This window comes from Leucoraja erinacea, chromosome 16, assembly GCF_028641065.1.
Source record: "Leucoraja erinacea ecotype New England chromosome 16, Leri_hhj_1, whole genome shotgun sequence".
Classification (NCBI taxonomy): Eukaryota; Metazoa; Chordata; class Chondrichthyes; order Rajiformes; family Rajidae; genus Leucoraja; species Leucoraja erinaceus.
In genome coordinates this window covers 21,882,063-21,899,794 of record NC_073392.1, presented here as the reverse complement: position 1 = coordinate 21,899,794, position 17,732 = coordinate 21,882,063, and the positions used below count along the sequence as shown (strand labels likewise).

The window sequence follows — 17,732 nt, the reverse complement described above, 5'->3', positions numbered from 1 at the left end:
GACGGTTTGTCTAGTAAGGCTATATGGGTGGAGCTGAGGAACAAGAATCATTGTATCATTTAAAAATAAATATGGATGAGAAGGGAATGGAGGGTTATGGTATGAGTGCAGGCAGGTGGGACTAAGGGAAAAAAGTTGTTCGACACGGACTTGTAGGGCCGAGATGGCCTGTTTCCGTGCTGTAATTGTTATATGGTTATATGGTTATAAGAAAGGGATGATCACCTAGTTTGGGGTGCACTACAGACACCCAAATAGTCAATGGGAATTAGAAGAACAAATATACCAGGAGATTGCAGGCAGCTGCAGGTCAAATAATGTTGTTGTAGTAGGGGATTTTAACTTTGCCAATATACACTGGGATAGTGTGTTGGGTTTAAATGAGGTGCAATTCCTCAAAACTAATCAAAACGAGAGATATAGACGATGATACAGAGAGATATGGAACAAATTCTCTGCCTCAGAGGGTGGTGGAGGCAGGTTCTCTGGATGCTTTCAAGAGAGAGCTAGATAGGGCTCTTACAAATAGCGGAGTCAGTGGATATGGGGAGAAGGCAGGAACGGGGTACTGATTGGAGATGATCAGCCATGATCACATTTAATGGCGGTGCTGGCTCGGAGGGCCGAATGGCCTACTCCTGCACCTATTGTCTATTGTCTATAAAAGTGTTCAGGAGAGTTATCTCAAACAGTATGTAGATGCCCCCACACATGAGAGGGAAACACTGGATCTAGAATTGGGATATTGGGAAGAGCAAGTTAATGAAGTGTTTGTGGAGGCGCCTTTTGGGACCAGTGACCACAGTTCGATTAAGTTTAAGATATTTATGGACAGGGACAGAGAGGGCCCATGTGTTAAAATGCTCAACTGGGGTAAGGCCAACTTTGAGGGTATGAGAGAAGGGCTCGCTTGTTGACTGGAGCAGGTTATTTGAGGGGAAAGGAACATCGACCAAGTGGGATGTTTTTAAAAATGTGCTGACAAAAGCTCAGGATATGTATACGTCCCTGTTAGAGTGAAGGGCAAAGCAGGCAAATGTAAAGAAGCTTGGCTGACAAGGGAAATTGGTCAACAAACAAGAAGGATGCATGGGCCAGGTATTGGAAGCTGGGATTAAGTGCGTCCCTGGAGGAGTTTCGGGAACTAAGGAGTAAAATGAAAAACAAAATCAGAAGGGTAAAAAAGGGCCAGTAGATAACTCTGGTGGGTAGCATTAAGGATAACCCCAAAAGATTTTATAAATACTTATGGGGGAAAAGGGTAACTAGAGAGATAGTGGGACCTCTTGGAATCAAAGTGGTCACCTCGGGCATTGTGGGAAACTAGAGAGGAGCCTTGGTTGAAATTTACGAGTCGTTCTTAAATACAGGAGAGGTGCCGGAAGACTGGAGGGCGGAAAATGTTGTGCCTCTTTTCAAGAAGGGTTGCAGGGGAAATGATGGGAACTACAGGCCAGGAGGCTTAACATCTGTAGTTGGAAAGTTACTAGAGGGTATTCTGAGGGATAGGTTATACATGCATTTGGATGGGCAAGAGCTGATTTGGGATAGTCAGCATGGATTTGGACGTGGGAGGTCGTGTCTCACAAATCTGATTGAGTTTTTTGAAGACGTGACCAAAAAGGTCGATGAGGGCAAAGCTGTAGTTGTTGTATACATGGATTTCAGTAAGGCATTCAACAAGGTTCTGCATGGAAGGCTGCCGTGGAAGGTTAGATTGCATGGGATCAAGGGAGAGATAGCTGAATGAATAGCAAATTGGATTCATGGAAGGAAGCAGTGGGTGATGGTGGAAGGTTACTTATCGGACTGGACGCTTGTGACTTGTGGTGTGTCTCATGGTTCAGTGCTGGGCCCGTTACTGTTTATCATGATTTGGATGAGAACATAGGACAAGATTAGCAAAGGTACACAAAATTGCTGGAGAAACTCAGCGGGTGCAGCAGCATCTATGGAGCGAAGGAAATAGGCAACATTTTGGGCCGAAACCCTTCTTCAGACCCTTCTTCAAGATTAGCAAATTTGCTGATGATACAAATGTGGGTGGTTTTGCAGATCATGAAGATGGTTGTGAAAGATTGCAGCAGGAACTTGATCAATTGGCCAGGTGGGCTGAGGAATGGTTGATGGGCTTTAACACAGCGAAATGTGAGTTGCATTTTGGGATGTCTAACAAGGGCACGACCTATACAGTGAATGATAGGGACATGTACCAATCTTGGGGAGTGTTGTGGAGCAGAGGGATCTAAGCGTGCAGGTACATGGTTCCTTGAAGGTCGAGTCGCAGGTGAATAAGATGGTCAAAAATGCATTTGGCACATTGGCCTTCATCAGTCAGAGTAGTAAGTAAAGAAGTTGGTAGGTCATGTTGCAGTTGTATAAGACGTTAGTGAGATCGTATTTAGAATATTGCGTTCAGTTCTGGGCACCATTTGGAAAGATATTGTCATGCTTGAAAGTGTTCAGAGAAGATTTACAAGGATGTTGCCAGGACTAGAAGTTGTGAGCTATAGGGACAGGTTGAGTAGGCTGGGTCTCTTCCTTGGAGTGCAGGAGGATGAGCGTGATCTTATAGAGAGAGGTGTATAAAATTATGAGAGGAATAGATCGGGTAGATGCACAGAATCTCTTTCCCAGAGTAGGGGAATCGAGAACCAGAGGACATAGGTTCAAGGTGAAAGGGAAAAGATTTAATAGGAATCTGAGGGGTAACTTTTTTGCACAAAGGAAGGTGGATGTATGGACAAGCTGCCAGAGGAGGTAGTTGAGGCTGGGACTATCCCAACATCTAAGAGAAGACAGGCACATGGATAGGACAGGTTTGGAGGGATATGGACCAAACACAGGCAGGTGGGACTAGTGTAGCTGGGTCATGTTGGCCGGTATGGGCAAGTTGGGCCAAAGGGGCCTGTTTCCACACTGTATCACTCTATGACTATGACTCTTGGTGGGAATGGGCATTCCAGAGTGTATATATAGGGTTTTGCCCGCTAGCTATAGATTATTTCATCACTTTATCAGATAGCCATTTGAAATAGTTTGAAGCACTGACCTCCACCTCAATACATCAAACTATCGAGAAATCATGGATTAATGGATTAATCTGCATTAATGTTTGGCATCTCAGAAGCATTGGCGTCTGATAACTCTCAGTTCCCATCAGCACTGTTTGCTGATTTTATGGCATGCCAATTGCATTCAGTACAGTTTGAGGTCTCTTTATCATTCAGCATGTAACAATGCAGCTTTGGAGTTTAGAAGAATGAAGAATGATCTTGTACAAGATCCTGAGGGGTTCTGACAAGAAACTACAGATGCTGGTTTACAAAAAAATACACAAAGTGCTGGAGTAACAGCCGGTCAGGCATCTGTGGAGAACAAGAATAGGTGACATTTCAGATAGGGGCCTTTCTCGAAAGAGAAGAAAATTGGTGTGAAATTAGGGGTTGGATATTTACAACAGAGGTGTGTACAAACATTTTTGTCACAGAGGGTTGTGAACCTCTCAAATTATCCACTCCAGAGGGTTGTGGAGAAGAAATAGATATATTTTTTGAATGATTTGGAAATTGAGGGCAGAGGGGAATTGGCACAAAGGAGTTGTTGAGGCCTGAGGCTTAATGACATTTTATGAATTACAACCTATTATATAATAGGTTCAATGACCAGATAAAGGGCAACATTACAACAAAGATAGTAGAGACTAAAACCGTTACTTATTATGGCAAGGGACTGTCCACAAGATGTTTACATTCTTTAACTATAGCAGCACACTGTGAAGCAACAGAGTAATTGTTCAAAGGTTTCAAAGGTCTTTTATTGTCACATGTACCAATGAAGGTACAGCTATATGCAAATTACCATACAGCCACACGAGGGGAAAAAAACAAGACACACAACAACAAAAAAGTTAACATAAATATCCACTACACCAGATTACCCACATTCCTCACTGTGATGGAAGGCAAAAAAGCCCAATCTTCTTCCTCTTTATCCACCAGTTGTCAGGGTAGCCGAACCATCCGTCAGGGCGATCGAAGCTCCCGCAGCCGGCGGTTGAAGCTCCTGCAGCTTGGATTCCCCGGAGCAGAGAGACCGAGGTTGGAGCTCTGAGGTCGATCCCTGGCAAAGGGATTGCAGGCTCCGTGATGTTATCCCATAGGCTCCCTGCTGTGGAGCTCTCAAATATTGGTCTCCAACAAACGCCGCCAGCTCCTTGATATTAGACTGCAGTGCCGATGGAGATACGATACAGAAAAAAAATTGTATCTCCGTCGAGGTAAGAGATTAGAAAAAGTTTCCCCCAACCCCCCACCACCCCTCCACATAAAACAAGCTAAAGAACACTAAAAACATACATTTAGCACATACTATTAAAACACAACAAAGGAAGGGACAGACTGACTGTTGGCCACCCATCCTCCCCAATAACAGGAGAGACAGTTGAGACTCTTGTCATTTAGTTGGAGAAAGTAATCAAGCTCCATCGTCCTGAGATCTGCACACCAAAAGGTAAACGCAAAGAGGTCACAATTATTTTTATTGTGACCTCACACTGATAAGCATGTGTCGAGCTGTTATTTTGTTGTGCACAATATGACAAAAGGCAGTTCCAGAGCCAGCATTAATACTTGGACTTTATGAAGAGATGTAAAGCATCCCAAAGATGAGTATCTTTATGGAAATTGTGACTAGTGATTTTGGAAATGGTTGGAATCGGGTCTGCATTGATGATCTCCAAATACAGTATTGGAAACAAGAATTTATGCCTGGTAAAGTTATTCCCTGCACAGTGGAGATGGGGCATTGGTCACAACACTTGCAATCAGGTCATGGTAATGTTATACCCACTATATGAAGGTGCCCACACTCATAAAAAACTACAATTCCAGTATCCCTGGTCCAGCAATTTAAAATCAAAACTACTATTCCAAATATTTTTAGACAACAGTAGTTGTCAGTGATTCAGCTTTTGCCATTTTCATCCCCTCTAGTCTTCTATTGTTTCTTTACGTTCCTTTGCCATTTCTGGTTCCCGGTATCAATGTTCCTTATATCAATTTCTTGTTCTCACCTGCCACTTTTATTGACTTTTCATTTTGTCCATTTCTTCCACCATCAACCCATGATTTTTTCCCATCTTACGATCTTTCTCTGTTTTCACCCTTCCTTAAAACCTCTTATACTTCTGTTTCTCTGGTTTGGATGAGGTTATTGAACTGAAACAATAATTCTTTTCACTTACAGATCTCTAAGTATTTTTAGCTTTTTTTTTGATATTCAGCACTCATGGTAGTTTATTTCTGATTGTTCCATAACTGAACAAATATGCTGCAGCCTCACACCTCATTTTTGTCTTTGTCCCCCAATAGTCTCATTCCTCCCTATCTCTAGCCACACAACTTTGCATAATAAATTCTTAATGCTCCATGAACACCCAAAATCTATCAGTCCCACAATGGCATCCATATCTTCAATTGTCAAGGCCCTAAACTCCACAATGCCTTAATTAAATACCTCTATTTTGGCTTCTTCAATCTATCTATCTATATATTTAATCAAGCACTTACAACCCTTCCTCTCTTTCTTTCTTTCTCCCTTTTTTCCCCAGGTGTTCGTAATAAATTTGCTGCGGGACAGCAAGTATTTTCACTTCCGGCCAGTGATGGATACCTACATTAAGAAGCATTTCTCTGGTGCGCTGGCATACAAGTGAGTGTAATTACCTGATGATTCACTAATAACATCAGGTCATGTCTCCAAAATTGGATTTCTGCAACAACTTTCTGTAAAGCTCATCTCCAGTAAAATAATCATTGAAGTCAATGATTTCAGTACGGTGGGTCAGAATGCACTGGATTTGAACCAGTGCCGAAAATCACCCTCCATGTCCCATATGCTCATACTTGTGGTGGATGTGGATGGCCAAACTTACTAAATCTTCTTTCTCTGCGGATGAGTGGTGAATTAATAAAGAAATAAAAACATGTACAGATGCAGAAATAATTAAAAGCCAAAATTATTAAATAAATACATTACAGCTAAATAATATAAAAAATAACTTACCTTTCTCTGTTGCCTAAATCTTTGCCCCACAAGCAAATCAGTAAGATTCAGATATTTTACTAGGTCTGATTTGACAAAGGATCTGTGACAATTTCCTGGTGGAGTAATAGAACCCAGCAAGACTGGCATCACCATTGGTTTAGCCATGGAGTCCATCTGTGTAATGTGGTAACATCCATGTGGATTGGTTAAATCCAACAAGATGCAAACCAATGTTTAATTTTCTGAAAAATAATTATTGCAATCTCTATCATATGTAACATTGTTTCTTCTGTCCTGCTATTCTTTCAAGGATTGGTTCATATGATTAATTGCTGGGTATTGTTGCAATAGAATTATGAGATGTAAAAGGCACAAAAGGAGGCAGCTTAAAAAGGGGCTGTCTCACTGCAGCGACCTAATTCCAAGTCAAGTAGTCAAGTATTCTTTATTGTCATTCAGACTTTTCAGTCTGAACGAAATTTCGTGCCTTGCAGTCATAACATAGAAAAAAAAGAACCAAACACACACTATAAACACAGATTTAACATCCACCATAGTGAGTCCACCAGGCCCTCCTCACTGTGATAGAAGGCAAAAGTCTTAAAGTCCTTGTCTCTTCCCTCCTTGTTCTCCCTCTGCGTTGAGGCGATCCAAGCTTCCGATGTTGTGACCCTGCCGGGTGATGGTAAGTAAGTCCCGCAGCTGAATCCGAGCGCCGCGAACGGGCCGGCTTCAAACTGCGCGGCCCGGGGCGAACGAAGCTGCCGCCCTCCAGACCAGCGGACAAAGCTGTTGTTGCAGGAGCTCCGGAGAACAGGTCACCTACCTGTGACCTGTGAACTCCCGATGTTGTCGTCCACTGGGCCCGCTGCCGAGCTTACGAGGCTGCAAAGTCGGGTCACCACCGCCACAGCCCCGAAGTCGGGTCGCAGCCGCCACAACGCAGCCACAGCCCCGAAGTCGGGTCACCACCGGCGCAACGCCGCCACAACCCCGAAGTCGGCCAGTCCTGGCTGGCTCTGCCTCTGGAGCCTCGAGGTCGGTCCCAGTTGGAGGCCACCAGCTCCACCATTAGGCCTCAGCGCAGACGGAGATGGGGGATACGACAAGAAAAGGTCGCAACCCCCCCGAAGGAAGATACTAAAACATGTTTCTACCACCCCCCCACACACATACACAACTAAAATAAACAAACAAACTGTGACAACGGGACGAGAAAACAAAAAAAAGAAACGGACGGCAGGCGAGCCGCAGCTGATAGGGCAGTGCCGACACTTCCGGACAAGTTTATTGGCGAGTTTAGAAGAGTTTATCGGCAAGTTTAGAAGAGTTTGCCCTCGATTCATACTCGCAGCATGGTTGACACGAGGTCCTAGGAGGTCTTTGTAACTCTTCTTCATGCTCGAGAGTAGTCCCCGTGTACTTGAGGCCTCAGCTAGGTTGTGGCATATTTTTCAACATGTTGAAAAATGCCCGCAAGTAAAAATAGGTCGCCATGGAAAAAAATTGATATTTTTTTTACTCGTAGGTTTAGTCGAAGTAGGCCTTAGTAGGTCGGCATGTTATTCGTAGGTAATCAAGGATAGTCAAAGGTAATCGAATGTAGTCGAAGATAGTCTTCAACATAGTCGAAGGGAGATCGAAAGAGGTCGTCTTCACTCTCCACTATTCGGTGTCCAATTTTCCCAAAGTTAGTCGAAGCTAGTCTATAACATAGTCGAAGGAGGCCTTCTACATATTCGAATGAGGTCATCAACATGACACTTTTTCAAACTCTCCCAAACTCGCCAATTTGGTTGCCGCAGTGGGACAGCCCCGAAAGGAATCAACTGTAAGGATGCTTGCAGGCTCTTTTAAGGATTCATGAATATTGCACCTTTGTTGATTGTTCAAATTACTAACTGGATGGCAGAAGTGACAGTTGTAAATACTTATTATCATTAATGGCATTACATCAGCTTTGTTATTCTGGATCTGGTTATGGAAAGCCTGATCCCATGATATCACATCCCTGATTGAATCATTTAGGGAGTATTCTAGCCCAACTGACAAAGTCAAAAATGCATTTATAACTTGTAGATTATTGAATCTTGCAGATGTGACAATGTGCGGTTATATCCAGGCACACAGGAGAAAGAGAGATATTAGTTAACTGCGTAGTATCGCTGAACCATTTCCATAGAATATAAATGAAATCCTCTTGCCTTCAGTATAGATTTTTAATTGTATACTAGACCATGTGGGACCCGTTGGGTCCCTGTCACAAGGGAGGGCTGGTCCCCAAAAGCAATATTTCACCACTAACCCATAGCCCCCAACTACGCAGGCGTGGCTGACGGGTTCCCGTGGTAACACCAGAGATTCCCGTTGTGATGCGAGTCACGGCAACCCTCCTCAAGTACGCCTCACCATCCCTCTTCCTACCCCTATCCTCCTCCATACCCCCTCATCCCCAGCACTCCCTCCCCCTCCTCTTCACCCTCCCTCTTTCCCCTCTACACCCTCCCTCTTTCCCCTCTCCTCCTCCCCTCCCCCACATCTCCCTCCCTCACATTTCCCCTACTCTCAGTCACTCCCTCCCTCCCCCTCTTGACGTCATTATTCGGTGGAAGCTGCTGGGTTTTTTAAAAGGGAGTTTTTTTTAATGTAAATAAGATCACATTGTGATGTCATTGTGGGGTGGAACACTGCTGATGGGCAGTTTATGTAAATGAGATCCCATTGTGATGTCATATGCAGCTAACTGCCAATGCAGATGGAAGAGATTTTTGTCTAAATGTGAATAACTTGTAAAATATACCATTTATCTGAACAAAACTTGATACACCACACCACAGATCAATGGTGAGTAAGTTGGGTCAAAACGTTTGGCGCTATAGTGTACCGTTTTGGTGTCATTTCAGGATCACACTCCTCACAGACAGACATAGAAACAAACAAGATGAGAGTTTTAGATGGGAAGATGTAGCCAGTAGTGGGATCCCGTTGGAGGTGGCGAAAATGTTGGAGGATTATATGCTGTATGCGATGGCTGATGGGGTGGAAGGTGAGGACAAGGGGGACTGTCCTTATTACGAATGTGGGGAGGGGGAGCAAGAACATTTTTGCCACCTCCAACAGGATCCCACTACTGGTTACATCTTCCCATCTCCACCCCTTTCTGCTTTCCACAGAGATCATTCCCTCCGAAACTCCCTGGTCAACTCGTCCCTTCCCACCCAAACTGCCCCCTCCCCAGGTACTTTCCCCTGCAACCACAGGAGATGCAATACCTGTCCCTTTACCTCCCCTCTCGACTCCATCCATGGACCCAAACAGTCTTTCCAGGTGAAGCAGAGGTTCACTTGCACCTCCTCCAACTTCATCTACTGTATCTGCTGTTCCAGGTGTCGGCGATCGTTTCGCTGCACACCTCCGCTCAGTCCGTCTTAACCTATTGATCTCCCAGTGGCTCAGCACTTCAACTCTCCCTCCCATTCCCAATCTGACCTTTCTGTCCTGGACATTCCTCCATTGTCAGAGTGAGACCCAGCACAAATTGGAGGAGCAGCACCTCATATTTTGCTTGGATAGTTTACACATTGACTTCTCTAACTTCAGATAGCTTTTGCTTTCCCTCTCTATCCCCTCCCCATTCCCAGTTCTCCCACTAGTCTTACTGTCTCCGACTACATTATATCTTTATCCCGCCCCCTCCCCTGACATCAGTCTGAAGAAAGGTCTCGACTCAAAACGTCACCCATTCCTTCACTCCAGAGATGCTGCGTTTCCCGCTGAGATCCTGCAGCATTTTGTGTCTACCTTTAAATGTGATTTTATATTGGTTTCCAAAATGCATTCATAAAGCACGTCTGCAAATATATTGTCCGCACACTTACAACAGCCTATGGAAGAGAGTAGCCATCAAAACCATGGAAATTCACTGCAGATTACTGTTGTTCATGTGTTCTGATTTATTGGTCCTTGTATGTGTTATTCCTGTATGTGATAGTCTGATCACACAGATACACTTATGTTCTTTATAAATCTGTATTTTTTTCAGGGAGCTGATCCGATGTCTGAAATGGTACATGGATCGATCTGCAGAAGTTATCAGACAAGACCACATTCAAGAGGCAATGAGGGTAATGAAGTGCCATTTGATGGCTATCTGACAAAATATAGAAATGGAGCAAGAGTTAGCATCCAGTTACAACAGGCGATTCCCTAGTTATGGCCACTCGGGTAATGGAAATTCCCTCTTACAGAGTTCACAAATCACTACCCAGAAATTTGAGATACAAAATAAAATTTACTCATGGAACTTACGTGAAAAGAAAGTAAATAATTATTTTTCAACTCGTGTTTCTTCACGCATGTGCATACGCAATGACTTTGTATTACAGAAAATCATGATACAGATGTTCTCTTGGAACTACAATAATTTCCACCCCTACTATAACCCGTGTAAAGCATATCATGCTTTTATCGTGCTTTTTGAACAAAGTCAAACCACTTTTCTAAAATAAAAGCAACAAATTTGGATGTACTCTTAAGGTCAGGCCGTATCTATGAGAAGCAGTATTAATATTTCAAATTACAGATTTGTGATCAGATCTGGGAGGCAAATAAACAAAGTATTTAAGCTGCAGGACGGATGGAGGAATGGGGATATATCTGATGGGGTAAAATGGGGATGAACACGAGGGCATCTAGAGAGTGAGAACATAGACAAAAGAACGCAAGAGCTTTGAGAGGAATGTAATGTTGAGGCTTCATAAGGCACTGGTCAGACCACATTTGGAATATTGTGAGCAGTTTATCGCCCCACATCTGAGGAAGGATGTGCTGGCCTTGGAAAGGGGCCAGAGGAGGTTTATGAGAATGATCCCAATAATGATTTGGTTAACATATGATGAGCGTTTGAAGGCACTGGGCCTGTACTCACTAGAGTTTAGAAGGATGAGGGTGGACCTCACTGAAACTTACCAAATAGTGAAAGGCCTGGATAGAGTGGATGTGGAGAGGATGTTTCCACTAGTGGAAGACTCTAGGAGGCCATAGCCTCAGGATAAAAGGTCATACCTTGAAAAAAATGAGAAGGCATTGCTTTAGTCAGAGGGTGGTGAATTTGTGGAATTCATTGCCACAGACGGCTGTGGAGGCCAAGTCAATTGATATTTTTAAGGTGACTGCAGGAAACAGAATGTCATAACTTTATAGTTACTATTTGGCATGTTAGTGATTTAATCATGTAGCCCAATACATTCCTGAAAACTTATTTTCTTCCAGGTATACAAATTCCCCACCCTTCCCTGCTAAATCAGTGGGTTCCTAATCTCAGTCCTACTCTTGAATTGTGTTACACATTTCAATTTAGAATCATGGATTACCACAGTTTCTCATTCAGTGATGTTCTTGCTTATTTCCTTTATTTCTAATTGAAATTATGCTAATTTAATGCCGTCTGCTGTGTTGGAATAGTTTTGCTTGCTTTCTTCTTGTGTAATTTGCCAGCAATCCATGCACGGAAATCGCTATCAAAACATGGGCAGGACCGGGGGGGGGGGGGGGGGGGGAAGCAATTTCTTGGCAGCCCTGCGAGCATTCAAAGCTTTGGAGGCTTCAGCTGTGGGCCCTATGGACAGTAACGGGAACGACGGCACAGGCTTACGGCCAGCGTGGAGAAGCAGCGCTAAATCCAGCTCAACTCGCCCTGTTTCGCCGGTTAACCTACAGTCCTGCCTGGACTGACGGAAAACACCAGTCCGGAGCCGGGGAGCTTGCACTGCTTCTCCGCGCTGGCCGTAAGCCTAGGCCATCTTTCCCGTAAGTTCAGGCAGGGCTGTAGGTTAACCTGGTGGGACAGGCAGAGTTGAGCTGGATTTAGCGCTGCTTCTCCGCTCTGGCTGGGGGCACTGCTCCCGTCTGACTCCCGATGCCCCTGTCCACCCCCGGGCGTGGGGGCACTCGGGTTGGGATGGGGATGGTCCAGTGGCAGTTAGGCAGAGATGGCAGCGATGGAGACCCGGGATCGATCCTGGCTGCGGATGAGGTGCAGGTCTGTGTCCAGGGCTGCCAAGAGTGTTTTTCGCTTTTGACCTGGGCATGCAATTCTATGATCTTTGCTCCACCAGGACGTCTCCCTCCTCCAATCACCACGCTCCATCTTCAGTCCCACCCGCCTACTGCTGTCTCTGACCGATACATCCCTCCTCCAATCATTGCGCTGAATCATCATATCCCGCACCCATTGCCTGCTGACCAACATCTCTCACGTCCAATCTGCGCCCTCGATCATCAGTCCCACCCTCACTGTCTCACGTATAGCAGAGATTTAACTGGGTTTTAAAATCCGGATTACAAAAAACGGGGGGAAGGGGGGGGGGGGGGGGATTGTCCCTGCAACAATCCATTGCGGAAATTTCTGGAGGCACGTTAAAATCCAATCACAAGCATTCCAAACTCAAGCCTGTGGATAACAAACGCTGAAGGATATTTTACATACAACCACCTCTGCAGTTTCACTTTTGACAAACAACATGGTCTAGAATTTATATTCAATGCTGAAATGAAAATATTTATTGCTCCCCACAATGTCAGTTGCTATACCTTCCTACTCGTGCCAGTGTCACTAAGCAGTTCAGTGGATCCCTGAATATGATTAAATTATCTGAGTAAACAATCGTAAAATCATAGGCAAATAACCACAATTATGAAGATTGCTTTGTTTAAAAAGTTGTATGTGCTGGTGGAAAAAGAGCTACCCAGCCTAATCCCTTCTTCCAGCATATGATCCTGTTCTTCAGCTCACAGCTCTTCATCTACACAATCACATTAAATATTTTTTAATTAAATTAATTACAACAAAGCAGAAATCATTATCTTTAATTATGTATTTAACCATCATTCAGATTCCTCAATAGAAATCGGAGCAAATACGAGCTGAAATCATTTTCTCAAGAAATATAAAATACTAGACTAAGTGGAACCCATTGGGTTACAGCATCACACAGGGGGGGGGGGGGGGGGGGGGGGCTTTCTGGAGCGCTAGTATGGGTGTTGTGAGCTGAAGGGACTGGTTTCCAGAGAGCTAGTATGGACATTATGGGCCAAATGGATTCTTGGGCTGGCGGCTCAGTCACTCAAGCCTGTTGTGCAGGCAGCTCACTCACGGCTGGTGGGCTAGCAGTTGACTCACGCTAAGGGGGACTCTGAGTAAGATGGCCAAAAATCACAGCCGTAAGTGGCAGCGTTTTTTCTAAAATCAATAGACAGAACAGGAAGTGGTCAAGATCAGACTTTTAGTGATTTAGATAAAAGGATAGATAGATAGATAGATAGATAGATAGATAGATAGATAGATAGATAGATAGATAGAAGATTGATAGAAGATAAAAGATATAGATAGAATAGAAATATAGATATAGAATAGATAGATGAGAGGCACAAATAAGGTGGATGGTCACAGTTGTTTTCCCAGAATAATAGTCTAAAATTAGAGGGCATAGGTTTAAGGTGAGAGGGAAAATATTTAAAGGGGATCTGAGGGGCAAGTTTTTTACACAATGAGTGGAGGATATATGGTAAGAGCTGTGAGATGAAATTATTTAGGTAGAGACAATTACAATGTTTAAAAGACAGATACATAGGTAGAAAAGGCTTAGATGGATTTATGCCAAACAGAGGCAAAGGGGACTTGCTTCGGTAGGCATCTTGGTTGTCAAACACATGTTGGGCCATAGATCCTGCTTCTGTGCTCCATGGTCATTGTTTTGGAGGACTTTAACAAAGCTAACCTCAGCCGAGACCTTCCAAAGTACAGACTTCATGTTACCTGCCCCACCAGAGGGGAGAGAACACTTGACCACTGTTACACTTCAATCAAGAACCCATATCGCTCTGTTCCCAGGGCGGGTCTGGGTCTCTCTGATCATCCCATCTCCGATTCACCTTATTCCGACCTACAGGCAGAATCTAAAATCTGCTAAGCCTGTGGTCAGAACAACGAAAGGTGGACAAGCGAGGGCATTGAAAACATACATCCTGCTTTGACTGCACTGAGCGGAATGTGTTCAGGGAAGCACCCCGATGAGTATACAGACACTGTAACATCATATGTCAGCTTGTGTGAGACAGTTGCATTCCAACTAGGTTCAGCAACAACAAGCCTTTAAGAGAGCTCCCCCTCCCCTCACCATAGTCACATCTGTGGAGTATTTTAAGTTCCTGGGAACCATCATCTCCAAGGACCTTAAATGGGGGGTCACCATCGACTCCACAATCAAAAGAGGATGTATGTACTTCCTGCGGCAACTGAGGAAACACAATTTGCCACAGGCAATGATGGTCCAATTCTATACGTCCATCGTAGAGTCTGTCCTCACCTTCTCCTTCATGGTCTAGTTTAGCTTAGCCACCAAGCACGACACCCGGAGGATGCAGTGAATTGTCCGATCAGTTGAGAAGATTGTTGGCTGCAACCTTCCCTCCATTGACGAATTGTGCACTGCAACGGCCAGGAAGCGAGCGGGTCACAGTCTATTCAAAAATGGATTTAAAAAAATGTATTTTTAATCATCAATCTACACACAATACCCCATAGTAAGAAAGCAAAAACAGGTTAGAAACATTTGCAAAGTAATTAAAAATAAATAACTGAAATATCACATTTACGTAAGTATTCAGACCCTTTACTCAGTAATTTGTTGAGGCACCTTTGGCAGCGATTACAGCCTCAAGTCTTCTTGGGTATGACGTTACAAGCTTGGCACACCTGTATTTGGGTAATTTCTCCCATTCTTCTCTGCAGATCTTCTCAAGCTCTGTCAGATTGGATGGGGAGCGTCAATGCACAGCTAATTTCAAGTCCCTCCAGAGATGTTCGATCAGGTTGAGGTCTGGGCTCTGGCTGGGCCACTCAAGGACATTCACAGACTTGTCACAAAGCCACGCCTGTGTTGTCTTGGTTGTAATGCTTGGGGTCATTGTCATTGTTGGAAGGTGAATCTCCACCCCAGTCTGAGTTCCAGAACGCTCTGGAGCAGGTTTTCATCAAGGATCTCTCTGTACTTTGTTCCGTTTATCTTTCCCTCGATCCTGACTAGTCTCCCAGTTCCTGCCGCTGAAAAACATCCCCACAGTATGATGCTGCCACCACCATACTTCACCGTAGGTATGGTATTGGCCAGGTGATGAGCGGTGCCTGGTTTCCTCCAGACATGACACTTGGCATTCAGGCCAAAGAGTTCAATCTTGATTTCATCAGATCAGAGAATCTTGTTTCTCATGCATTTTGGCAAACTCCAAGCGGGCCATCATGTGATTTTTACTGAGGAGTGGCTTCCGTCTGGCCACTCTACTATAAAGGCCTGATTGGTGGAGTGCTGCAGATATAGTTGTCGTTCTGGAAGGTTCTCCCATCTCCACCGAGGAACTCTGGAGCTCTATCAGAGTGACCATAGGGTTCTTGGTCACCTCCCTGACCAAAGCCCTTCTCCCTTGATTGTTCAGTTAGGCCGGGCGGCCAGCTCTATGAAGAGTCCTAGTGGTTCCAAAGTTCAACCATTTAAGAATGACGGAGGCCACTGTGTTCTTCGGGAACTACAACTCTGCAGAAATTGTTTTATACCTTTCCTGTCTCGGAGGTCTACAGACAATTCCTTCATTTTCATGGCGTGGGTTTTGCTCTGACATACACTGTCAACTGTGGGACCTTATATAGACAGGTGTGTGCCTTTCCAAATCATGTCCAATCAATTTAATTTACCACTGGTGGACTCCAATCAAGTTGTAGAAACATCTCAAGGATAATCAATGGAAACAGGATTAAGCTCAATTTTGAGTGTCATAGCAAAGGGTCTGAATATTTATGTAAATGTGATATTTCAGTTATTTCTTTTTAATTACTTTGCAAACATTTCTAAACACCTGTTTTCACTTCTTCATTCTGGGGTATTGCGTGTCAATTGATGATTTAAAAAAATAATAATTTAATCCATTTTAAAATAAGGCTGTAACATAACAAAATGGAAAAAGTAATGGGGTCTGAATACTTTCTGAATGCACTGTAAAGGGTAAATGCTGAGAAAAGGTTTCCTCTCAAACAAGAATCCAGGACAAGAGGGCAAGGTCTCAGATGAGTCGCTGCCCATTTAAGAACGAGATGAGGAAAAAAATGTTTCTCAAAGGTTGTGAGTCTTTAAAGCTTCTTACATGACACTTTTTTGAAAATTTGAAACTGAGATGATAAATTTCTTATCAGTAAGAGAATCAAGAAATGAATAAAGGACAGGGAAATGTACATGAGGAGTGGCAGATTATCCACGATCTTATTGAATGATAGAGCAGACTTGAAAACTTGAATGGGCTATTCTATTTTCCTCATCTTATAGTCATATTGAGATATTAAATGGGCAGAATAAACCCTGCCCCATTTCAGCCTTAGGGGTTAGTAACCAATATGTTTTATATTGATGAATAGGTATAGCTTGTATATTCCTGTTAAGAGAGGTTTAATAATGAATGGAAGAATGTGGTATTCTGAGTGGTGCAATTTGTTATGTTTAAGTGCCATGGGTTACTAACTATTAACCTGTAGGGGTAATTGAGGAAGAATAAAAATGGCTGCATGCAGATGAATATGCATATATAGCTCTATGGATTATTTGATAAGAAAGGTTATTACAGGGACAAAGTCTTATCAGATGTTGGAGGCAGCAGATGGCCAGCCTCAGTACAGAGCTACTTTTCAATGGCCTAATTTCTCTGAAGTACCATGGTCTGTTGAAGCCGTAGTTCCTGGTGGGATCTGTTACTTTAAGAATTCCTACCATTATGGGTCAAAGGTATAATTTCATTTTGTGCGTAGTTATTAACGCATCCAAAATGCTTGCATCCAAAATGCAAGCATTTTGAGATCCATCAAAAAATCTGTGATTTATTTGTATTTCATTTAGTGTGATAATGTTTGTTATGATTCGTTTTGCAGTTAAATTCTGCTACCTGTGTTTCTGATGAATGGCCAATGAGTGGGACATGAAACTGGAAATTAAATGAAAATAAAACAAAACTGTTGATATGGAATAAAAGCAAATGCTGAAAGAAATTCAGCAGATCAATTCTGACAAAGGGTCTCAGCCCTGAAATTCTTTGTTTACCTGAGGTTTGTCAGTGTCAGTCATTGCCCTCAAAGCTAGTGGATGGAAAATAAGTTTCCTATTTATCTCCAAAGAACAATAGTGAATTGTTTTTTGTTTAAATAACAATTAAGGAACAGCCTCTCTAATTTTTTAATAACTGAAATTTACAAGTTATTGTTGTAAATTTTAATTAGACATCCTGAAGCTGCACCTTGTTCACAAAGCTATTGCATGACATAATTTTTTTGGCATTTAATGACATACAGTCCAACTTTAAAATATTATAATGTGAGGAATGTCATGTCAATTTCTACCCATATGCAATTCGAACTCTGACACTCTATGATAATATCACAAAGCCACCCCGAGCATGTACTGTATACTATGTTGTCTGTGCTTTATGTTATGTTATGTTCTGCTTACTGTGTTCTTCTGTACCATAAACTGTATCTCTGCATGACTGGAATCAGCTTATTGTGTAAAATCCTGCACTGAACATGAATTCCACTAGCTTGACTGTGTGGTCATTAAATAATCTTGAATCTTGAATCTTGATTGATGAGC

General features: G+C 43.2%; 1 protein-coding gene across 1 annotated transcript in view; it reads left to right on the top strand.

Annotated features, from left to right (window-relative positions):
* Positions 1-17,732, top strand: part of dock3 (dedicator of cytokinesis 3) — a 327,231-nt gene that overhangs the window by 195,040 nt on the left and 114,459 nt on the right. Inside the window, exons 21-22 of the mRNA XM_055647822.1 lie at positions 5,612-5,712; positions 10,091-10,172. Coding sequence (XP_055503797.1) covers positions 5,612-5,712; positions 10,091-10,172 — 183 coding nt within the window. The remainder of the gene's footprint in view (positions 1-5,611; positions 5,713-10,090; positions 10,173-17,732) is intronic.